This window comes from Uranotaenia lowii, chromosome 2 (genome assembly GCF_029784155.1).
Source record: "Uranotaenia lowii strain MFRU-FL chromosome 2, ASM2978415v1, whole genome shotgun sequence".
Classification (NCBI taxonomy): Eukaryota; Metazoa; Arthropoda; class Insecta; order Diptera; family Culicidae; genus Uranotaenia; species Uranotaenia lowii.
The window spans coordinates 45,166,975-45,193,463 of NC_073692.1; the positions used below are offsets into that span (position 1 = coordinate 45,166,975).

General features: G+C 37.2%; 1 protein-coding gene across 1 annotated transcript in view; it reads right to left on the reverse strand.

Moving 5' to 3' along the window:
• Nucleotides 1-15,884, reverse strand: part of LOC129741333 (uncharacterized) — an 18,507-nt gene extending 2,623 nt beyond the window's left edge. Inside the window, 3 exon segments of the mRNA XM_055733056.1 lie at nt 3-3,418; nt 3,483-3,617; nt 15,520-15,884. Of these exon segments, the coding sequence (XP_055589031.1) occupies nt 3-3,418; nt 3,483-3,557 (3,491 nt within the window). The 5' untranslated portion in view covers nt 3,558-3,617; nt 15,520-15,884.
• Between the last annotated feature and the right edge of the window lie 10,605 nt (nt 15,885-26,489).

A 26,489-nucleotide genomic window follows, 5' to 3' on the forward strand; every position in this document is an offset into this window, starting at 1 on the left:
ATAAAGAAACTTTCATTTTGGCTAGATCTACGGCTAAATTTGCTGCCCGATCGTGTGCTCCTTCCGCTATAGCAAACTCCAAATTTCTCAGCAGTTTGTTGATCGCCAACGTATTGGATCGATTAATGGAAGAGCCAGCGTATTTGAGAGTTCGCTTGAAATTTTCAACACCCTGAACTGAGCGCAGTTGGTTAGAGATTTGTCGCACTTTTTCGCTCTGCTGGTCACTGAGTGGTTCCCCTAGGTCTCGTGTTTTGTTCTGGGCGAAATGTGTTTGAAATTGTTTTTCGTCCATTGCTTCATATCGCAGTTTTTCTGTGTCGTTTGTAAGAACAAGCTTGGCTTCACTGAATTCAGCGACCGTTTCTGGTAATACAAGGGCAGGAAACTTCACCTCCCTGTTGATAATCTTTGTTTCATTAATTTTGTTGATTTGTTTAGGCTCTTCTCGTTTACGAACAACCGTTTTCTTGATCGCTCCTAGCTTGTACGGCTCTGCGACACCTGGTGCATGCTCTTCGACGAAGTTTGGTGATGGTCGGCGGGCCATGGTCGGACTGAACTTCCGTATAGGATTGGGGCTCTTTGTACTAACGGGAATGGCAGATATGAATCCGTTCCTTCGTTGAACTTGAGGAGATTCTCGTTTAGTAGGGCCACTACTGCTGGGTGGCTTCTGAAGAACCGGATACTTATCCGCCAACGCTTTTGCGTTCATAGCACGAATCATCTCACGAAGTCGTTCTTTCTCTTTTTCCAAAGCTTCTTCATCCATGTCTTTGACATTAACCATCTGCTTAGGCTGTGGAATAGGTGTCGCGTCATCTTCGTTATGAACTTCAAGATTGGCACTAAATCTAGCTAATCGAGCATTCCGGACCTCATCCAAATTAACACCTTCAGCGTCAGTTTTTGCCGTATCCGTTGCAGTTAATGAAACGTCGGAGCTAGGAACTTTAATCGAGGTCTCTTTGAGCTTCTCATCATCAAATTGATTGGTGGCCGGAATTGTTTGTAGAAAAGCGTTTGAGTAGTGTTTGAGTCCGTTAATTTTTTCCGGAGAAATACGGTTCATTAAACTTTTAACACCCATTTTCGGGGAGGCCAACATTTTTGCCTGACCAAAGGATTTCTTCGGTGCCTCTGGAGTACCTTGTATACCCGAAGTATTGTTTACGGTGGGATTAGTCTTTGGCATGAAATATTTCAGCACACGTTCAGTCTTTTTATCCCATTCTTGCTGAGTGATAGTCTGTGGTTGAGGTTTGAGCTCAGGCAGAGGTTTCTTCAAGGGATGGTTCGGCCTTAACGGCGGTTCTTCTAGGATGCTTAGTTTCTCGTATGGTTTAATACGCTCACATGCCTCACATATGATTCGCCAGTTCGGATTTTCCAGAGTGCAATAAGGACAGGACCATAAACCAAGTAAATTTTTATCACTTGAAGTCTTTGTAAGACTGGGGAGTTGAGAAGGAATCTCTTTCCTCAATAGTACCGGAGATGTTGGTGACGGTTCTGCCTCCTTGTTGTGAACGTTTCCGAAATAATCCCTTTTTGGAACGTGAGAGACAACAACCGTCGTAGTGTTTGGTTTCAGCTTTGAACTTTCAAACTTGGTAATCAATTCTTTCGTTGATTTTGGTTTGCAACTGTTCACGTCCAGTTGTTCCTGAACTTCTTCTGTATTTTGGAAGGACCTGCTTCTTTTGACAAGTTGCTCGGGTGCAGTGAAATACATTTCGATTTTTTGTTCTTGCACGATTTGTTTTTGTGCATGCTCTTTCGTTATAATTTCTGCAGCTTCTCGGTCTAGTTCGCTGATGTTTGGTATACCAATGCCCGATTTTCGTTTTTCACTGTCTCTTTCACGGCGTTTGATGTCGTCTGATTTTTCGGTGAGCTTCGAGAAGAGGTTGAATCTTGGGCCGCTCCCAGTATTGCTAGATGTGGTTTCGACTAGTGAATTTCGACAGTATCCCACCTCTGGTAAATCATCCTTTTCTTTGGTTTTACCTTTTCGTTTGTCGATAGTTTTCAGAATGATATCTTTTTTGAAGGGTAGGGAACTTTCTTGCTGTCTTACACCGGATATTGGACGCTTATACCACGGCCTGGGAGATATCGGAGATGTTGGAATTCCTGGCTTGGAACTGTTTGCTACAGCTTCGCTGTACAAAAAATCATGTATTGGCGATCTCGTTCCATTGGTATTGATGAAGTTTTCTTCCAACTTCATGACATCGTAGTTGGTAAGCATGCAGTTCGTGGGAGGTGCATTTGTGGGTGTTGGTGGGTCCGTGTCATCGGATGGAGGCTTAATCTTTCGAATGTTATCGATAAGTTGTTGTTTTTGTTCTTCGGTCAAACCACCAGGAGTTCTTTCTTCTGAAATTCCAGGCAGGGGAGTTGTTCTGAGGGGTAATATTAGTTCAGGAGTTCTTGGCATCGGCATGCCTTCGATGATGGCTTTTATCTCTCTATCCTCTAGCAAACTTGTATTGGATATCGCTTCGTTCAGCGTGGGTGATTTGGGAGAGGCTGGTGGAGGAGGCGCAGGTCTTTTCTTGCGCGAAAGTGTTGATCCGGGAGATAATGTTCCGTAGTTGGACGTCGAGTTCTGCCGAGTGAGTGTTGCAGTATTTGTGTCAAAATTAAGTGGGGGAGGAGGTGGTGCTCTTCTTTTGCCTCTCACGTGTACGTAAGCTCCCGCTTTCTTGTCTTTGGAAGAATCGCTCACTGTTCTTCTGTGTCTTCGATTTTCAGGTTCTGGAAATTCCTCTCGATCTGCGGAATTGACACTTTCCGAAGCGGTTTTTGTAGCAGTTGGTAAACTGAGATCAGTATATATCGATTTTTGATTATTGCGCGTTAATGTAGCGTCTTTTTCTGCAACATGTTTTTGCAAGCTTGCAAATAGGTTATACTTTTTACGTAGGGTTAGTTCGTACTTCTTGTCTATCTCTCGTGTACGATCAAGCTGCCTCACGCGCCGTTTATAGCTGTCGGTGTAAGGGCCAGGGTTGATTACACGTTCATTCAGCTGCAGGCCACCGATGGCTTCGTAGCGATTCGGAGGTACAAATGCGAATCCCGTAGTCGCCGTGCTTAAAATACTATCACAGCTGGAACTTTTTGACAAGTTATTGCAGTCTATCACTGGACTAGGGCTCGGTGATGAACTGTGTGTACCATTGCTTTGCGTTTGACTCACAGCATCCGGTGTAGCATCTCCGCGTTTGATTACACCTTTGCCTCGGCTGGAACAGGATCCAACATCCACCGGCTGTTTCGGTGTGGGCTCTGCGAAGTCGAGGTCCGGGTCTTTGAGCCGATGATCATCCTTGCGGAACCAACGGAAAAACGACTGTAACCCACTAGTCCCACCGGCTGAAGATCGAGAGTCACATACATTTTTACTCTAGAACAAAAATATAGAAGTGATTACACATATACATATTATTTGAACCAACAGCGTGTTTTACCTTGGCTATCTTCGCTCTTCCACTACTTTTTTTTCGATCGTTACTCAGTGTATTTTCGCCATTCGGGTTGTTCATATTATGGTTTCATTATCGTTGAAAGGGCGTCGAGAATAACTTTGTCAACGCCTGTTGTTTCTGAAATAAGAGAGAATCAGACATTATGGACTCACTTTCTGAAAATGTAAATTTCTTTCGGATCGCTTAATATTGGAAGAAGTTTGATACACACCACGCGTTTGCCTTGCCTTTGAAACTGGTGCAAAATTGTAAAAATTCAAACCAATAACCATCAGTTAATTGACCTGTCTCGGGTGATCCCTCGAAGTTAGAATTCTAAAATTAGCTCAAAAACTGGAGCTATGACCACGTACAATATTACTCTGGAACCTGTTGAAGTATCAGCAACCGGGTACTTGAAGCAGGAACCGATGATGAAATGTAAACATGTTCCACAATTGAAGGACCGGAGGAAGAGAGTGAAATTCAACCGGTAGTCAGTCAGCCAGCAAGCAGTTGTATTTCTAATTGAGGCAAAAGCTGACGGCCGAGATTCGCCCAGCTTGACTTAATTGACCACATTGTGATGCACTGCACCTCGATTTGTACTAAAGTACGACCAAGACAAGACAGACGTGATCGAGAACCGTAAACAGTGCACACGCATCTATAATGGTTCAATTTGCAAATACCCATAATATTCAAATAAACTGAAACGGCTGGAGAGAATCCTGTCCATCAACAGAGGCGCACTGGTAAATTTTTGTGATGGGGGGTTTGAATCATATTGCGATACAGTTGATTGGACAGTTAACAAAAATAGGGGAAATGATATTTCTGTTTAAAATACTTTTAACGCATAACTTGAATACATCCCCCGCCTCATTCTACGCCTTTGAACGACATTTATCCACACTTGAACCATCAGCACGTCTTCTGGTTGTTGGACACATGGTGATATAGGAATGTGGACATAAATTTTATGATTCCCCTTTTTACATTCTTTTCGAATAAATCCGAAGCAATATCAAAATTCATACTGTTGAAACTTGGTAAAGAAACAAATTTTGTGAAAAGGGGAATTTCAGTAATTAAAGATGTTAAATGTCATATTTAATTTAACATTTTAACCAAGCTCAATGAGCATTAATAACAGCCTAAACAGCATAAGATTCGATTTTAGTAATCGATTTGGGAATTTTCAATACGAATTCTAAACTAAAGGGATCAAATGTTCAGTAGCAAATATAAAGAAAAAATATCTAAAAATCGGTGAAAAATTATCCAACATGCACTAAATTGGTTCAAAAGATTTCCTAGATGAACTTCAACAAATTTCATAATTTTTAGAACGATCAGGCCACCCCGTGTTAGATCCTCGCTTCTTTTTGAAAAATGCTACATCTCCGAACTTCATAGGAAAATGACGAAATAACCGTTGATCAGATTTTATTAAAACCTATCAGTTGATTTCTTTCAAAATTTTTTTTTGAACGACCACACACACACAAAGCTAAGGATTTCAACCAACCTTGATGATTCTGGTGCCCGGATATTGCCCCGAATTTTGGAATCAAATGCCCGGATTCTGTCAGGTTTGGGTATAAAATTTCCCGGATTTGTCCGGCCCGGATACGTGCTAAAAAATTCTGGCAACCTTAGTTTAGAGCAGGGTTGAGCCACCTTTTGAAGCACTGGACCACTTTGAATTTGAAATTCTTTCGGCGGGCTGCATTAAAATAAAATTTAGGTAATAATAGTTTGCAGAGCATTACGTAATTTTTGATTAAAAAAAAACTGAAAAACGATAAATAAAACGAATTTATGTACTTGCATAAACATTTTTTATTTAAGGTAACTAAACCAGCCAAAATTTAAAAGGTTCATCACTTAATCTTGATCATTTTTCAATAATATTTAAATTGATTTGAAAGGTTTAGCTAATATTCTTTCTTTTACAAAAATTAATCATCATTTATTAAAAGCGAAAAATGTTGAAAGTTTTTCTATGGTTAGTAAAAAGATTTGAACTGTTCTCTAAGAAAATCCCTTTTTTTTTTTGTTCGAACCGATGCGATTTTTCGTCATCACTTCTGTTAAAAAGTTTCATGGAGCTTAACCATAGCGATGTTTATTTGTTGTGCTTATTGTTTTTTCTTCACAATTGAGGCGCTTAGGATCAGAGGGGTGCAAGTGCCGAAATGATGATTTCGAGAAAACGGGCCTCAAAGTTTTTTTTCAAAATCAAAATTATCGAATCAATTTTTCTACTAAATTTTCGATGGAGTGTGTCTCATGAGGTCTAAAATGAACGATTCTGAAAGAAAAACCAAATTTTTTGCGATATTTATGTTAAAACGGCGAACTACTTTTATTGATATTTTTCACTTGCACCCTTCTGATCCCAAGAATGACACTTGCACCCCTCTGACTCCAAACAATATGATAGCATCCTTTTGGAACCTGTATGTAACGAGTCCTACTTTCAGTACGATACTAGGTGTTTTGTTTTTGTTCACACATTTAATTTTCTGCGTTTTCTGGCTTCAAATTTCTATGCAACTTATAATGAACGAGGTTTGCAAGTTCCACTATCCTAATTCCCAGAATTTGTTGAAAACTTTCAATCTCTCTTTTTCCCTAATGGATACACAAGAATACCTGCATATGTGTTCATTCATTGAAATTAACTGTTCGCTTTTTCCGGTAGAACCAACGTACGCTTCCCCTTGGTTTCGTAGCTTTTTTCGCAAGATGAGTTTCCAGACTGCCTGATTTCGTTGGCGTTTTTGGGGTCTTGATGAATGGCCAGTTGACTCTCCAGGAATGGACTCATTCTCGCTAGCAACTTCTGATTCTCCAGAAGAACCGGTGATGTTTAATTTTTCTTTTTTTGGTCTAATTATACCAGGCCTCTTTCCTAAACAGTTATGTAAATATTCCTTAAAAGACTTAATGTAATTTTTTATAAACTACCTGTCGCAACGACCCATCTGAACTTTTCGAATTTCATTTTGTTCCGTGGGATAGTATGTGACATCATGATCAGAGCCTGTCGAAAACTCTGAATCCTCTGAGCTTTCATCCGAGAGATTTTTCTTAGATATATTTGCCAAAAAATTATTGTTAAGTGCGTTTCGTGTTTGCCTTTTATCCCTATTAGCATTGGCTAAATTTGCCATAAAAAATATTTTAGAATTTTTGGTATACATAACAATGAGATTTTCATGCCGACGAAGTTACACCTGAATCTATTTTCATCACTTCTCTATCTGAGGACTTTGGATTATCCTGCTCAGAACCAGTAGAAAATCCTAGTAGGAGCTAGATGATGTTGTTTTCAACTGACAAAAATGTATACGTTCTAATGAAATTAGCCTAAAAGTATAATCCTTTGGTGTCAGAGTGCACTTGCACCCTTCTGACACCAAACGAAACAGGATTTTCATTGACACGTTTTTTTATAAATAGCTTAAAAATATCGAAATAATTTTTCTTTTGACCTATGTCTTCTACAGAATGTTAATCTATACTTTAACTATCCAAAAAACAGTTTATCTCAGTTTTGATAAAAAATCACTTGCACCCCTCTGATCCTAAGTGCCTCAATTTATTTAAATTTTGTCGCGAAGCCTCAATTTTCTTTCTATAAACGTTAATTTTTTTTTCAAATTTAAGGTTCCGTATGAAATCATTATGCTGAGTAAGGTTTCAAAATCATGAAAAATTCATAGTATCACAAATTTTAAACCATAATTTGTAATTTTTTTATTCTAGAAATTTTGTAAAATTTCATAAATTTTATTAATTTGATCTATCTCTGAGATAGGCTTTCTAAGGCTGAATCATAAAACTCTTATAACTTTGGTGATGTGGATTGCTAATTTTAAAGTAAAATGACTCAATTTGAACAATTTTTTGGCTATAAAATTACTGAAAATAGCTTCATACATAACAAAAGACAACAACATTTAGATTTTCCGAGTTGCAAGGAATCTCAGAACTTATTTTGATTTATTCAGAGGCGCTGAATCCAAATATTCACTTAGTATTTTTGTCAGCTCTAGTTTTCGAGATAACTTTTAAAAATATGTAAAAAATGAGTAGGTACTCAATCTGTGCAGTTTTTTGACAAAATTGTAATATAGAAATACCTATTGACTCAATGATAAACTTTCGCAAAGACCGCGAGTAATTTTGAATTCTGGGAAAAAAAGTTATGAAGTCTCCTTTTTGTTATTTTTTTCCAAACCTGCAAAAAATAGGAATTATGACGTAATTTTGAAGAAAGTTTAAACTTAATTGAATTTTTGATATTTTTGAAACCGTAAGTCAAATCATTTCGCAGTCTTCAACAAAGTTGTTGAATGAATTAAAATCTTTAATGTCCAATATTCAATAACTTTCTTTCATGATGTCAGAAGAAGTTGTAATCTTATTTTTTTGAATTTCTTTAAATTGTACTTAGAATTCAATTTTTTGAAAGCGTTGAATCTCTGTCACAAGAATATCTTGGCAATATATGAGTCCTTGATTAAATAATGGATAGCAAATTGATTCAAAATCAGCTTTTGATTATTATGTAGGTTTATTCTTTTATCACTTATGAAAGATAGATTTTACCCCAAAACTGATCCATTTGGAAATTTCCACATGCCATATCACCGAAACTACGAAACTAGAAGTGATAGACGAAATCTGTGAAATGTTTTGAATCACAGAATTACGGATATTGTTTTTGTTGAGAAATCAGAATTTCGCTGAGTCACGCCGATAAGTAATCTATAATCGTTCACCCACGTTTATTTTAAAACTTTCCTTTTTCTGTCATTAATCAAGAACAACAATATTTCACATAATCATGTAATTTTAATTTTGCTTGACAATAAAATGGTCGGGATTCGACCAGACCGAACTGAACGCCATTAACTTGATTTCGAGAAAATCGAGTTCGAAGTTCACAGCCCTACCAAGTGATACCATTTTATCAGATATCTTTTTTAATCATTTTACCAATTCATTTAGACTCTTATAAAGCCATCGAAGTTATATTGGTCGATTTCTGATTACACATTAAGCAGAAAACTGAACTTTAATAGCATTATGTTTGCACCCAGTTCACTCTGGTCGAACAAAAATGTTTAAAAAATTTGTCATGCACTATCATTTGACTGAGCAATTTGTTCTAAAAGTAGGAGCCTACTTATAGGCGCTTTACGAGCAGCACCCAACGAGTATGGCTGATGCTTGAAAAATGGTTTTTTTTCGTTGTGCCAGAGTGAACCGAGCCATACAAATTTCGCACTTTTGAAAAGCGGAATATTCGGTTCAGTCTGGCTGAACGAGATTTTAATAAATGTTAACAATCCGTAACATGAAGTTTTTAGTCACGGGAACGTTTCTTTTCATTTAATTTTTTAGATATTATTTCTTGACAAGCCGAAGAACTGTTTTGAATTGAAAACAAACCAACACACATAAGCTTATATCGCACAAAATCAGTTTCATGACCTAAACATGCTTTTCATCTTCACCTCAAAGCTGGCTCTCAGTTCACTTTGGCGCAACGCATTTTTGCCATTTCCACTGTCTGCAACATTGAAATTTTCTAATAAAATCAGTAAAAATAGGAACAATTTTCTGATTTTCATTGGATAGGAAGTTTATCATGTTTCGCATCCGCTGCAATAGATAACTCAATTTTTTTCAAATTGGCGTTCAGTTCGGTCTGGTCGAATCGCGACCAAATATTCTCTGAAGTTTTAGTCGTCGACAAGAGAAGGTGTCTTGCCCATTTCCCATCCGAAATATATCCAGAAAGAACACTCCTATATCATGGGCCACTTTTTTTCTTTGCTTCATAACTTTTTATTATAAAAGACATAAAGAAAAAAAATAAATGGAAAGATTTTCATCATTTTTTAGGCTTTTTAAGGCATTTTTTTATTTTTTAAATACATTAATTTCCCGAGTTCTGACTGTTTAAAAAAAAGTATTTTTTAAATTTTATTTTGAAAAACTGTGGGGAAACGTGGGCCAGCAAACCTAAATTGACTAGATAACGTACAAAGCTTATGAGTTGACCCAGAACTGAAATTTCCCTTATTCATTTAGTTATTTTAAAGCGATTTCAGATGAGGAAATAAAAAAGAGTGTTGTGTATGATCGAATAGTTCCTAATTCCTGGCTCGCGAACGTTTCGTGAAAATTCTTTATATAGGATTTATGTTCGTCTCTATCGCATTGGAAAAAATTGGCCAAATATTTTTCACAACTCTTTATTTGGCATAAGAAAACTTTGCAGGTAGGAAAAACGTATTTCAAAATCTGAATGTGTATGAAAACACCAAAATATAGGTGGACCAAGATACCCCACCAAAATGTGGCCCACGATTCCTCACAAGCTATCATTGGCAAATTGGTTGCGTTTGTGTGACTTATTGATGTTTCATCAAAAATTCCTTTTCTACGTGAAAAAAACATGACAAAACTAAGATCAAAGCGTATGAGTATATTTTTGTTATGTACTTTAGATCTCCCCCGGATGCAATTTGAACGCTCGTGAAAGCCAAAAAGGTAACTTCTACCTCTTCGAGGTGAAACTCACCTCACAGCGCGGTAAAATTTACCTGAATCGAGGTTGGAAAAAAGGTACAATTCATCGAGAAAAAAGGTGAATCCAAATAAGGTAAAACTTACCTCGCAGCGAGGTGCTAAACAAAACGGTACAATTCATCTTGAAAAAAATTAACTTTTTGCCAAACCCGCTTATTGAGGTTAAGCTAGGGTTGCCATACGTCCCGCAAAAGCGGGACATGTCCCGCCTTTTTGTTGAATGTCCCGCTGTCCCGCTTTTTTTCTTGGAAACTTTCACAAAGTTAGCTGATTATAAACCTGGAAAAAATCAAACTTTAGTCTCAAATTAAATTCTGTGAGGAACAGAAATACTTTCAATTACGCCTTTTTCTAAAAATAAGCAGCATTTTTTCATACTTTATTTAAGACGATATTGAATAGCTCTAAAGCTCTTAGCATTACAGCGAGATTATGATTCAGTTAAATGTTTAGTGTACGAAGAAAATATTGCTGAAGTTACTTCTTAACAATTATAGATTAAATAATTAAAGAGATTATTTTTTTTCCGGAATCTTAGTTGAATTGCCTTTTATTGTACACCAGCTTTTTTCGACTCAATTGTCCAAAGTATATAAAGATGGGAGTTTTCTCGAGATTTCCAATTTTGAAACAAATCACCAAACAAACAATTTTTTATACAAATTACACAAAGGATATTTACGCGGTATCAAATCTGCCGTTTACATGTACGACTTGAAATATTTCCTCTCAAAAAACGTGTTAATTCGCTAGAACCGTGGAAAATAACGGTGCATATGGCAAAACCCCGTGTAAATGGAAGTCATGTAAGAAAAAATGAGAAAAATCAATCTGCGTTAAAAAAAACCTTAGTGTATTTTCTATTAACAACTGATGATAAATGTATAAGTTTGGCTACTTTTTTAAGATTTTCTTAAACGTCCCGCTTTTTTCGGCTGTGTTCCGCTTTTTTTTCGTGAAATGTCCCGCTTTTTTCTGAAAGTATCTGGCAAGCCTAGGTTAAGCTGTTTTGTCGTACAGGAAGGAAGTTTTGCTTCGTGCCCAATATGTGGAAATCGGAACAAAATGGTAAGTGTTTTCTTAGATATCTTTTAGTTGTGATGGTTCTCGTTGAAAATTTTGCTTTTGTTTCAGACCGGCCCACAGAGCGAAGAAGGACATGAATGTGTCAACGCAATGCAGAAGGATTCAGCGGCCATGGTGGCTCGGGAGAACGCGAACGCCGAATTGTCACGAGCCTGGCAAAGAAAGGACTTGCCTCAACAATTTTACAATAACGGGGATACGTTCCAAATATTAATATAAGGTGAAAGTCCCAATTTATTTAAAATAAATATCAAATTTTGAATGAATTTTGTTTTATTTTTTATTGAGGAAACCAATCAAACGAACTAGCATTTACCTTTTAAATCAGTGAATGGGAAAACGGTATTGTTTACTATTTTGCTAGGTGAATGCGAAAAAGGTTAAATTTACCTTTTTGATAGGTGAATTCAAAAAAGGTATAATTTACCTTTTCGCTAGGTGAATGAAAAAAACCTTTTTTTTATTTTCCGTGTGAATGTCCAAAATTAATTTTCGTCTCGCGGCTTCCATTACGTGTAACTTTTTTGGAATAAAACGTATCGTAATGAAATTTTCAGCACTGATAGAGGAAACATTTCCTAACAAAATACTGTCAAAATATTACAGATCCGACAATAAGGGGCGCTATGGTATAATAAACAGTGCGTCCATATTTTGGATGATCCATGCTTTAGGCGCATACGCTGGCAAAACTGCGGTGAATCCGTGCACCTATGGTGGATTATTTACATACATACAAACTTGAGTCTATTTGAGAGGCCCTTGGAGTTAATCAAATGACCTGAAATTTGACATGGGGTCTTCTGCAGGCCAAGAAACGATTTAAGCCTCCAACGTTTTGATTGCAGAACATACCCAGTTTTGGACCATCCTGATTAGATTGGCCCAAATTTTTATGGAATGTTCACAATATATCAAAGAAATGCGAAAAAAATCACACATTCAATTGCAAATAACTCATCACAGTCAACTTTTATCGCGTCACAATCTTCTGCAAACTTGTTTGTCATTGTTTGAACTACAATTCCTGTTCCGAAAATCACTCATTTTCAATGAATGTTCCTGATTGCACTTCGCAACTGAACGTATAACGATCGGGTTTTGTTATTGATTGCTACTGGACTTATCCGATCATCGATCGTTCTATTCATCGCTAAAATACAGATCACCTCGCACGATGTTTGCTGTCAAAACAGTGCAGCACTATCATCAAATTGGAATCTCACCATTGAGCGATGCATACGGCGAATCATGTTGAGCTAGGATCAGGAGTGAATGGTTCAGGCAGTGAGCGAGTGATACATGTAACCGATCATTAGCAAATGTTGTTTGATTTTAAACATAGCCAATTAATAAATTTATTTGATTTTACAGCTTTTTTTACTACAGTAAGAATGTTATCAAACTGTAGTTGTATTTGTGATGGAAAGATGGTCACTTCCGCCGTCTTTTCAATTTCTAATCAGCCAGACGGATACTGAGTGAGTGACATTCAGAATGGATCAGTTGGTATCTCACTCATCTCCGATATGCGATGTTTGCGAAACCCGATGATTCTGATTGATGGGACTCGGTTGGCATTGCTGAGTAGAGCGCTGATCGAGATTGCATACCAGTCGGGCGAAGCAGTTGCGAGAGGCGCTATCCCATTATACAATCAGAATGTATCCAACAGGAAACGCATCCTGAGTGTTTATTTTGATTGATTTTCGGAACATTGAGTGAAAGTATGTCGATAAGCGCCGACGTGGTCTAGTGGATAGGCTGGCACGAGTCTGGTTTTGGTATGCCAGGCATACTGGGTGCGATTCCCGGTATCGGAAAGAAAACTTTTGGGTTCAAATCCCATAAGTGGCCGACAGGTAAAACGTGTTTTCTCTTATAACTGACTATATAATAAGAATGTTCAATTTCAGTCCACAGTTCAGTTGTGGTGGTTTGCATTGATGATAAGCCGAACTCATGATCTAAAGAATGCAATTCATCGCACACCGTCAACTGGGGCACCATGCAACATTTTTCAACCTCAATGGCATCTTAAATCTTAATGAATACAGATAATCATTCCTCTTTTACATCAAAAGTTTTAAGGTTGATAGGACACCAAATTGACGTAGTCAGAAAATTATTGGTTTAACCAGTTATTTTAAATTTTACAAAAACATGCGATTTTCACCCTACTAAGGGGTAAGTTGCAACAAACTCTGTTATTAATGAAAAATCAAATGAAAACGTTTGAAAATTTATAGATTTTGATACATTTGTGATGTCATAACGCATGAAGCACCAATTGCAGTAATTTGTTTGTTTTGTACGAATTAAATTTGACATTTTTCTATCAAAAATGTATTCAAGGAAAAAGTGTAAATTTGCTGCATACATTTAGGGGTAAAAAATACTACAAATATCCTATTAGCTTAAATCATGAAAATAAATCTTAGGATGGATGAAATTTGAAAGTTAACAAACACATTAAGCAAAATAATCATATCCCAGCATATAGAAACGAGATTTATGAGGTTTAGTTCTGATTTTCATTTTGTTGCCTTTTGCCCCAGAATTATAAAAATATTTATTAAAAAAAAAAGGTGATTGTTCAAAAAATATTTTTACTCCAACAGTGTTGGTAGAGGATAATGAAAGCAATATAAGGTTTGTAGGTGATATTATTAAGCCAATCCGTCATACTGGGTAAAGTTTTTTACGGCATCGAAAATTGCAAAAATTTGTACATTTATTGCTCGATCTTTTAAATTTTGTATGAGAATCAGAAACTTTTAAAAACTCTTTCAGGATGTCAAACACTATGTCATCATTAATTTGTTATCATTCAATGATAACTTTATTACAGTATATTGAAATAAAAATTGACTGAGTGTTGTGGTATACAAATGTTGCATCTAACCCTGCTTTTGCATGATGCCCCGTTTGACGGTACGTTGGCGAATCTGCGGTGAATCCGTGCACCCATGGTGAATTATCTACATACAAACATACATACAAAGAGTGAAAGTATGTCGCTTTGTCATACATTTTGCCGAAAATCTCCTTACAAATTTCAAGTCCTTTACGCCAGCTCGTGCTTCTGCCAAATGACCTGAAACCTTCAGAAAGTCATTTTTTCACCTAAAGGCACCCACCTAGGGGGTGCCGCGTGGAATATACATGAGGGGCCAGTCTAATCCTGATGCTATGTGATGATGTTAATGCATCTTTATCCTCCTTTGTTTCAGTTTATTTACAATTATTATTGAAGTTGAAAATACAGATTTTTTTTTTTTTATTTTAACGGGCATGTCATCCAAGACGTTTGTTCATTAAATTTGGAGACTATTTTGCGTGACTTGCCAAATACGTAACGTGACTTGCCAAATTTCACGTCTAGCCTATTCTAAGTAGTTCCGCCAAAATTCGTTAATTCGATTGAGCTCCGAAATACAACCGTAGCTAATCTGAATCGACAATTCATTAAAGTTTGAAATTTGTCACCACTTACTAAACAACTTGGATTTTAATATGTAAGGCCGCTTTTACCTCGATGTGACTTCTACGATACACCGACACGACAAAGAATTGTGTCCCAATGAGTCCCTCGACTGAAAGGCAGCGCAACCCATCTTCTTCAAAATGACTCATCTAGTTAAAGGAAAATTCTAAGCGCTATTTTTTCCGATTATTGCAGTCATTGACATCGAGAGCTGAGCTGTACCGTTGTACGATCCGGTCGGTATTAATAGCGAGGGGAATCATGGGCTGTCACAGATTTGTCTTACCAGTTCGCTTCCGTTTGTTGTGTGTCTGTGCTGCTCTTCTAAACTGCTTGGGCGGTCAAAACCAAATATGTAGCTAAATTAAACCTAGGTTAAGCGGATATTCGTTTTCCAGTCGGAGAAAATTTGTTGCATATAGGTAGGAGGATTTTTCGCCGCAGAATACAGAATCAATAGAGACTCAAAAACACTAATGGCGAAATTTATATCCTTTCGATTCATGCACACAAATCACTGATTTTACGATCGTCTAGACCGAGAGACACACGGCGGTTGGTGAAATCTTTTTCGCCTAATTTTTCTTCTTCACTGATTGTTTGCCGCATCCGTTGCACTAGTCCATTTTTTCAGCAGAGAAAATCCATATGCGCATACATTTTGCCATTTTTTTTTTGCGCATACCCAAAAAAAAAGTTTCCTCACTCCGCAACGCACGGTTCCGCAATCTATTTGAACTTTTGACTTTCACGCATAATTATTATTAATTGCTTCTCACGTTTACGCCCAACGACGACGATCGCTGCTCCAAAAACGGAAAGAAAATAGATTGATTTTCCGGTCTCACTCACCCCGAAACACTTACGACGAGCGAGTTTTCCCAAATGTGCAGCATTGTTTTTCACACATCGTTTCACTTTTCGTCAATGTCCAGTTTAAACCTTTCGAAGACGACGACGACGTCCTCGCTGGAAAATCGAAAGAGCTTGGCAAACCGTCACGTCACGTCACGTATCGATGATCCTTCGTGGTGCTGCGATCATCTTAAAATCCACTTAACGGCAGAAATACTCGGTCTAGAGAAATTTTCTCCTTAAACCTCTTGCCCGGCGAGTTGGAACACTACTAGTATAGTATACACACGAAAATGCTAGTATGCTAACTGAGGAGGGCCGCGAGTAAGCAAATATTTTGAATTTAGTGAACGAACAATTTTATAAATATAACCGCCACACAATTTGAGAAATTTACACAGCTTGTATTTAAGTGATCGTTCTTTTACTCGGCACTAACCTTCTGCATACATGTATGTACATACGTATGGGTCCCACCAGAGAGTGTGTTGGCGCGCGCGGTAAGCCGCAGAAAATTGTGACGAAAACTGAAGAAATCAACCATTAAAACAGGAGAAAAACGATCCACGACACGACGACGCTAGGCGTGGATAGGCAGAGGAAAATTAAGCCGCTTTGCGGACGTTGACAGACGACGCACGAACCCTTAGAAGATGTGAAAAAAGGAACAATCTTCCCAGATCACAACTTTCGAACACACTTCACTTCACTTCACGAGTAGGTACGCAGCTAATCCAAGCGCTGGATTGGATTTGGTTGGTTATGGGGCAGTATAGAGGAGTTCGAGTTTTAAAATTAACCTGTTAGGTGCCAAATCACCGATGATGGTCAAATTTTCTTGAAACTTCAGAAAGTTTTTTAGTTGGGTCAATTAACGTACTTAACTCTATTAGAAATAGCACATTTTATATATTCAGCTAAATTTATCGAAATTAAACGGAGCGTAAATCACTCATAAGCAATGTTCAAATAGTGAATTTTTAAACTCAGCTACTGAAATTTAAACCCAATGACTCACCCTTATGAGTAGGGAAATCAAAATAATGCTCTTCAAATGGCGATCACTGGTTGTCACTTTTCCCTTTGGAGAACGCAGTGTATTTCGATCCATGGTGGAGAAAGATGAAAATGTTGATTGTTGAATGCTAATTTTAGTTGTTCAGCGGACGTACTAATGAGCGGCATAATGAAGGCAAAAAAAGGAAGCGAAAATGTTGGTTCAAGTTTTTGATAACTTTTCAATGAAGGGTCTAGAACAGGCATGTCAAACTCGTTTAAGTGTGCGGGCCGCATTAAAAATTTTCTATGACGTAGAGGGCCTCAGCCAATATCAGTTAGAAAACATAACATATTAGTTTCGCGGAGATTAGATACAATAAAATGAAATATAGTAATAAGTAAACTTGGAATGAAATTTTGCGTTAATTTTTATATAAACTTTTAATGTTTAAAATTCTTATATTATATATAATGCATTATATCTATTGACCTGATATCAGGTTGAAGTTTATTTGTCACTGACACTTTCATTATTGATGATAAATTATTATCAGATAATCTCGAACGATTAAGAGTTTTTGTACCTTTCATTATGGAAAAAACTGCTCACATAGATAGCAACTTGCAAACATAGCAAGAATTCTGGCAACAAATTTCCGTAACTCAACGTAAAGACTGTTTCACATAGAATCTGGTCGGATAAAATAGATCATTTCTCCGCAAAGAAATAACGTACAACAAAATTAAAAATGTCATTTTGTAGGGTTTTTATTGCACTTTAAGAAAAAAAAATACATTAAAAATCATTCGTCAGCTTTTCGGATGAATCTTCGAACTTTTTTGTGAGACCACCCATCATTTTCTGCACAGTACTGCTGGTAACCTCATTCGCCATCTTGTCTTGTCTTGTGGTTCTGCCACATTTTTTGAGTTTGCCCTTAACTATTGCCCAATATTTCTCGATGGGACGAAAATCCGGACAGTTTGGTGGATTGATTTTTTTTAACAAAATCGATCTTGTTCTCCTTATACCACTTAACGACATCCCGGCTGTAGTGGCAGCTTGCCAGGTCCGGCCAGAACTTCACCGGACCTTTGTGGGACCGAATGAATGGCAAAACCCTCTTCTGGAGACATTCTTCTTTTTAAACATTTCCATTCATTGTGTCCCCAGTGATGAAAATCTTAGTCTTCTTCCCACAACTACAGATCCCTTGACAAATCATCAACTTACGAGCAAATTTATCTGTGAAAACAAACTTGAATCTACCCGAAACATTCCCTTTGCGCTTCGCAAGGTAAAATTTGTTACCGCGTATTTGTCCAAAATCCATTTTGACGAAAGTTTCGTCGTCCATTAAAATGCATCCGTTTGTACTTGGTCAACACTTTCTCGTACAACTTCCTTGCCCTGGTTTTAGCAAACAGGTTTTATTTCAGCGTCCTGTTGGGGTGTTTGCTTGCATGATACGACCGCAAGCCTTCTCGCAAACAAATTCCTCGAGCTGTACTGTGGTTCGTCTTGAACTTTTTCGCCAAATCACGCAAGGAGATCCCAGGATTATTGTGAACTGATCGAATTACCTTTGCTCGCAGCTTCCGGTCATATGTTCCACTTTTACGCCTGGTTTGTTTTGCTCGATCCACCGTAAGGGTCTCCCGGTAACGTTGCAGCACCGAATTTATAGTCGATTTTGGATAATTCAGGAATTTCGCGATCTTTACTCCTGACCACGTCAGTTTCTTTACGTGAGTGTGCAGAATTTTCTCTCGCCTTTCGCGTTCCATCGTCGATAACTTTTGACTGACTGCTTCAATCTTGAAGAAATTTTCACCACTAAGTAAACGAACCATCCGGATCAAAACACTGTCAATAGATTCGTGATGTGACAACTAGGGGCGCTGAAGTAAATGAAAAGATGCGACCAGATTCTATGTGTAACAGACTTTAGCGTTCAGGCACATAGCTGTAAAATTTTGGTACAGCTACTTCAATGTATTTTGCTTTTAATAAAGAATCGCACTGCAGCTCTATCAACTCTAGTTGCAAATTATCAGCAGCATTTTTAGGAGCAAACGAAAATGGAGATACAAACAACGAAAATTCTTGCTCGTATGAATTAAGGTGACGAAAACGGCTTTCGAATGCGTCTAGTAACGATTCTATGTGAAGTACGTATATGCCAAATGATGCAGCCTCATTTGATCTTTTCAGTTCTTGACACGTAGAGAAGTTCACAAGGTTATTCTTTGGAAATTTAGTTGATCCATAACCGTAACGTCGCTTGAAAGTTTTTTACATCATCACAAGCAGTTATGATTTTTTTTTCTTTTCCTTGAAGCTTTAAGTTCTAGTCTTGCAGGTGGCCAGTGAGATCAACGTCAAATGCCAAATCCCGAACCCAGTCGTCTGCTTGAAAATATTCAACAGGTTCACCTTTCATTTCCAAAAATAATATTATTTCCTCTCGTAGCAAAAAAAAATCTTTTTAATATTTTGTGGCAGGAAAGTCAGCGTGCTTCTGTGTAGTAGGGAATTTTGTGAAAATTTAAGTTGGGGCTACGCGGGCCGCATTGACCAAAGCCGCGGGCCGCATGCGGCCCGCAAACCCCCAGTTTGACATGCCTGGTCTAGAACCATTTATTTTTTGAAGTTTTTCTAACCTTTTAATGGTTTATCCAAAGGTAAAACATACTTATCATTGTTAAAACACTTGTCTCATCTTTATCATTATTTCAACTCCATAAATTTTAACAGAAAATTTCCCTGGCTACATCTTTATCGAAAACATTAAAGTGATACAAATTGAGAGAAAAGAGTTGTAATGCCGCAAACAGAGTTATTATTATTTCATTTGAAAAATCTATTAAAAATTCTCATCGCTGATTGTACCAAGACCGAAAATAGTATCCTGACGACTGTGTTATTGATTGTAGAGTGTTTAATTGTTCAGGATGGTTTCTTTAAATTGAAAAATAATTTTTCTTACGTAAATTTGATCAAAATATTCTGAAGAAAAGAGCATACAGGTATATGGTAAAGGGTGATCGGTCAAAATTCGGTCAATATCAACTTGACGTATTTCTTTCAATTTTGCATTTAAAAAACCTGAACATCCCTCATTTTGAAGGTGTGTGTGTGTGTAGAATGTTGCTCCTATTTTGATTTTGGAATTCACTCTTCAGTTGTCAAAATGCCGTCCAAGGAAGAAGAGCAGCATATCAAAATTTTGTTCGCGCATCGCGAAAATCCGAGCTACTCGAACGCAAAGCTGGCAAAATCGCTAAAAGTTGCCAAATCAACCGTTACAAATGTAATTAAAGTGTTTGGATAACGTTTGTCGACAGCCAGGAAGTCTGGATCGGGGGGAAATCGAAAACCGGAAGTCGCTGAGATGACAAAGAGAGTTGCCGGTAGTTTCAAGCGAAACCCTAACCTCTCTCTCCGAGATGCCGCAAATAAGCTGGGTGTATCGTCTACAACCGTGCATCGAGCCAAAAAACAAGCCGGACTATCGACTTACAAGAAGGTAGTGACTCCAAATCGCGATCATAAACAAAAAAAGACGGCCAAAGCGCGATCCCGGAGGTTGTACCCGACGATGCTGACGAAGTTTGACTGCGTGGTAATGGACGACGAAACCTACGTCAAAGCCGACTACAAGCAGCTTCCGGGACAGGCGTTTTATACGGCTAAAAGAAGGGGAAAGGTAGCAGATATTTTCAAGCACATGAAACTGTCAAAGCTCGCGAAGAAATATCTGGTTTGGAAAGCCATCTGTACCTGTGGCTTGAAAAGCAGCATTTTCATAGCTTCCGGAACTGTCAACCAAGAAATTTACGTGAAAGAGTGTTTGAATAAACGTCTGCTGCCTTTCCTGAAGAAACACAGTTGTTCCGTTCTGTTTTGGCCAGATTTGGCATCTTGCCATTACGGTAAAAAGGCCATGGAGTGGTACGCCGCCATCAACGTGAAGGTGGTTCCCATGGACAAGAACCCACCCAACACGCCAGAGCTCCACCAAATTGAGAAATACTGGGCTATTGTCAAGCGGAACCTAAAGAAGACCAAATAAAACTGCTGAGGACGAGCAGCAGCTCAAGGCAAACTGGCTTTCTGCGGCGAAGAAGTTGGACAAGGTGGCTGTACAAAATCTGATGGCAGGGGTTAAGCGTAAGGCCCGTCAATTCGGATTTGGAAAAGCGGAAGCCTAACTGAATATTTTTCCTGAATTTTATACTAATTAAACTTGAAAAAGAAATTTAATTTGATTTTTAAATAAACAATTTCACCGATTTACACGCGTTTTCCCTTGACCAAATTTTGACCGTATCAGCTATTGCTATTTCTAAGTATTTTGGCATTTATCATTCTTGTGTATTTTTTTTTCAATTTGATCCTGTGTTCCTTTTTATATTTCTTACATTTTGATCGTGTTTATAACTTTTGTCATTTTTGTGCCCTTAGTTGCTCTAAAACTGGCTTAGTCCAGAGAGTTGATTTTCGGTAAAAATTGTATTCAGCGAAATAAACATTTTTTTAAATACATTGAGAGTCAGGCATCGACGTGAATTTGCTTCCTGTACCTATTTTACGTCTAAAATCTTTTTTATTTAACCCTCAACTGTCCCGAATGTTTATACCCTTTACAAGTTTAGAGCTCTAAGACAGTAAATTTTATACCCCTTACTTAAACCGTTATATCTCGCTCTCAATGGATTTGCTGATCTACAACCTTTTTCTCGAAGCATGTATTTTTTTAGGTTATTTTCTTCTCTGATCTTAAATTACATAAAAATGGAAGATTGTAGCTGAATACTCTGACTATCATATTTGAATTACGTTACGAGGTTTCAAAAACTATAAATCTTGTACAAATCGGTTGAGAAGCAAGAGAGATGAAGCGATTTTAGGCGAAGAGTGTCAAATTGACACTCTAGATCCCAAAAGGGAGTTTTTTTTTGTCTGGGCTTTCAGGGAGTGTCCAGAAAATAGCTATGATGTAAAATTGAAGATTATATGAATTTATCGAGTGTACCTGAAGAAATTTTTCTATTTGAATGTGCCTGAATAAAGTTACCAGACCTCGAAACTAGTTTAAAACTATAGCTAAACCGATCTTTTGTTTTCTTAAGGAGATCTTGTTGGGCAAAATTTTTCTGCAAAAAATTTTTTTTAATGTTCTTTCTATTTTGAACTTCGGTAACCAGCCAGAATATTAGAAATCAATTTTACATATTTCTGCCTTCATATTTAAAAAACAACTTTGAACTTCGAACCCATTTTAATTTTCTATGATGGCATGCTCAAATGCTACATTTTTCAGCAATTTTCCGACAAATTTTGACTAATTTACCCTGACAACAAGGAAAACACAACACGACAGGAAGGCCAAATATTCGAACCCATCTATAAGCAAAAAAATTGGGAAAACATATGTGTTTTTCAAATCCAGGAATCGCGAATATTCGCGACGTCTTTTGTTTTGTTCCACACTCTGCAATGCTGCTGCCTCGATGACAATCCCAACAAAAATTTCGTGTTACTGTTTCTCCGTGCCGATATATGTATGTTTGCGACAAGTTCGCACCATGTGCACACCATAAATCGTGATCACGATCTCAACCCGGTCCCAATACGACGACTTCTCCGCGCGCTGCTCAGCTTCTCGTCGTTCACCTTACCACGCACGTCTGATCAGTTTTGATGAACCATAAAAAAATGTGAATATCACACTTTCTGAGCTCTCGTTTTTTTTTTCTATCGTGCCTCCAAAGATACTTAAATTGTAATTGAACAATGAAGCCAAATCATCTCACTTATGAAGCCATTAGGTTTGAGTTCAATTGTCGCCGCCCGCGGAGTACTCTCGGCTTGACGACTTGCGGTTTTGTTCCATGAAAATTTCGTCTAGCAGCACAAAGAACACTCATACACTTCAATTAACGACGTTATTTAGGAAGAGTTACTATCTCAGGGGATTTTTACTGTACAAGATTTAAATATTAACCTTTGATTTGTATACTGTACCGTAGTCGTGACGGGTTAGATGTATCCAACCTATACGGAAAGCCCTTCAGTTTAGAAGAATTTCCTAATTCTCGAAGCGATTGAGCATAGATAACCCTGCCTGTATCGTAGGCGGGAGACTTTATATGCGCAAAAAGCGATTTGCAGCGCGGTAAAATTAGTCGGGACCGAATCGAGTGGCACTTGCCGGGACGACTGAGATACCTACGTATTGCCTACCGCTTAGAATGCTACCGAAATACTGACTAAACTAACCGATCCGGGATTGCTGCGGCCGTCGCCTGAAAATCGAGAAGATCAGAATCATCGCTATCGTACATATATCGTGCTTTGAGAATGAACAGAAAAAAAAAGTTCAGTCAGATCACGATTGCAAGTTTCTTCCCATTCTCATCTCGGTTTTTGCGCTCTACGATACGACGCGTGTGATCGCGATTTATCTGCTCTACTACAGTCCTACTTGAATTGTTATTTATTTTAATCTCTATTATTATCATTCTCATTCATCTGTTTTTCTCAACTGTGGCTTTCTTTCATTTTTCAATGAATAATTTCGCTCGTCATATAATTCCGTTTAAGGATTGTTATTTTTCAACAAATAAACTGAAAACTTTTGGAAAAATGAGTCAAGGTATAGTGAATTTTAATTCTAACTTCGTATTCTGAATCTTAGATTTGATTATGTATTCTGAATTTAAATTCTCTATCTAAATACCTGATCTGAATAAAAAAAAAACAAAAAGAGGTATATTGAATTCCACCTGAATATGAATCTTCTGAATTTGAAATTATATTTCCTACTTTTAATTTCAAATTTGAAATTTTAAATCTTTTTGATCCTAATTGCTAAACCTGATTGCTGCTGATTTCTATTTCAGAATCTGATTTTTAAAATGGAATTCAGGACATGACAAAAATGACAAACTTGTCAAAATTGTCTAAATTGTCATAACTGTCAAAACTGTCAAAATTTTCAAAATTTTCAAAATTGTCAAAATTTTCAAAATTGTCAAAATTGTTGAAATCGTCAAAATTGCCAAAATTGTCAAAATCGACAAAATTATCAAAATTGTAATATTTTCAAAATTGTCAAAATGGTCAAAATTGTCAATAATGCCAAAACTATCAAAATCAAAATTGCCAAAATTGTCGAAATTGTCAGAATTGTCAAAATTGTGTGCCATTGAACTTGCACCTAATCCTGAATTTCAATATCTAAGGCCTGTACTCGAAAAAAGGCACCTGAATAACTTTTGATTGTGTGTATTAGCTACGAATGTAATGTTTACATGTGCAAAATTTGACATTTTTTTCAAGTGGTTTTTAAAACAGCAACCAATTAAAAAAAATGAAACAAATTTTGCGCAAGGTAGTGGAAAATCCAGAAAAGTCCTGCAGTTAAAGCCTGAGATAGCCGGACATCAACTAGCTATTTGATTATTATTAATTTGGTAAAATCGTTGAAGCAGATCAAGAGAAGCTAGTGGTGATCTGCATGGAAATGAAATAAAAATGTAGTTTAATAGGCTCTATCAAAGCAAGGAAGGCGATTGGTTAATCCAATCCCAATCTAATCCTTTCGACTCAAGAAGTGGCCAAAAAGTTTAATTTTTATTTCTTATTTCTTATTCTGAATTCTGCATCTGAATTATTTTTATGATTTTTTTTAATGGCTATTTCGGTGAAATGTTATACAGACCCCGTTCGATTTTGGCAACAGACCCGTACATTTTGTGTTGCCAAAATCGATCGGTTTTTTTCTCAATTTTTTTTCCCAGTTATTTGTACGAAATATCTGTTATTATTATCAAACACGTTATTTTTGGTCAATTTTCGACCATTTGTAGTCATTTTTTTATCATCATGTTTTTGAAGCATTTTACACTTTTCTTGTTGTGTTTATAATGTTTGTTTTCATTTGTCATATTTGCTGTTTTTGTCGTTCTTCATAATTTTTTAGTTGTTTTTTTGTCATTTTCAGTCTTTTGCTTGAATTTGTTTTTTAACTTTATGCATTTTTCATCTTTTTGTCATTTTTGAGTACTTTATAAATTTTTTTAAAAACTTTTGTTTTTATTGTTGCATTTTATCACCACTTCAGAACATAAAAACGTATTTATGGTGTTTGTCTAAATTAAATTGATCCTGTTATAACGAAAACTAAAAGGTAATGTTGATTCTAAAAACCGTTCGATTTTGGCACATGTGCCAAAATCGGATGTTGCCAAAATCGAATGTTGCCAAAAACGAACGGGGTTTGTATTCTTTGAGAAAGATTATAATAAAATTGAAGATGTTGAAAATGAGCGAAAGGGTCATTTTAATCTGAAAAACTTTTCATCACATATCTGTAACAGGTGATACTGAGTCACATCGTTAATTTTGAAAGGTTACTAGAGCAAAATCTTCATACCAGATTTATGTCTATATATCATGTCCTCATGTCAATGCAGGTAAACCCTTCTTGGTACTCTTCAACTCGTGTTTTCATCCCAGACTACGATAATTCTTCTGTCCAGTTTGATTTGTCCATGCAGCAGGAAATTCGTGGAATCCCAAATTCGCATCGCCCACTTCAGATTCCAAGAATTTTCGAAGCTAAATATAGACACGTCGATGCTGACAAAATGTACTTTACCGATGGGTCTCTAATTGAGGAATCAACGGGATTTGGAGTTTTCAACGAAATAGTGGGCAATGAGAAGGCAGACTCTCTGGCAAAGGTGGGGGCGACGGAAGGCGACACGTATCCACGTGAAATCGTCTTCAACGAATTCTACTTCTTGGTACGATGAAACTCTCTTGTCAACTGGCAGCGCAAATGGGACGAGGATGACAAGGGTCGGTGGCTCCACTCGATTATCCCAAAGGTAAGCCTTAAACCCTGGTTTAATAGGTTGGACCTGAGTCGGGATTTTATTCGTATATTTTCCCGTCTCATGTCCAATCATTGCTCCTTAGACGCGGTACTCTATCGTTTTGACATTGCTGGCAGCAATTTGTGTAGTTGCGGCCAAGGTTACCATGACATCGAGCATATTGTTTGGTCGTGTGAGGTCTATCTTGTCGCCAGAACAAATTTAATAGACTCCCTTAGGGCCCGAGGAAAACCACCTAATGTTCCAGTTAGAGATGTACTAGCTGTGCTAGATTTGGACTACATGTTCGAAATCTACCTTTTTCTAAAAGCTATCGATCTTCGTCTATAATTTCTTTTTTATTTTCATATTTCCCTTTCTATCTTCCTTTCTCCTCTCACAAAATGTTAAGTTAAGAAAACAATTGTAAACAACAAAATCGATTTTGGCTCCTTAAAGCCTACAGGTATGAGCCGTTTCAAATAAAGAATTGTTAAAAAAAAGAGTAGTTTTGTAGTTAAAAAAATGTCATTTGACCCCCTCCGATACGTTAAATCAAAATATTTACTGATATTATATAACATCATGTTTCGAGTACATCAGCGTGTTGACTTTCGTCGAAATGGCAGACGAATTTTGCCAACATCCATAACACGGAACTTTAACATTAAATTTTTCAAAATATGCAAAGGGACGTTACGTAACGCCCTTAGAGGAGAGAAATGTTCAACATCTTGCTACGCCGTGTGGACTCTAAAGAGAAAAAAATGATACGGATGCGTTGCGTAAGGAGGAGGGGGTTTGAAAATGATCCAAAAATGCGTTCAGTAATATTTTAAGGTCCCTAATAAAAGTGCTTCATATACGATCTTATTTAATTTTATAGGGAGGACGGTTTTTAAGGAACTCCTCCTTGAAAAGCCTTTTCGGAACAGGCTCCCTGCTCATCAGCTCTTGGTCTCCTCCATCTCACTTGCTCTTTGGCATGTTATTATATCTTCTCTCTCGTTCTAGTTTTAGGAAACGATGCTCTGTGCTCAGCTGCAGCTCATTCATTCCCTTGCTCTCTGTGAATTTCT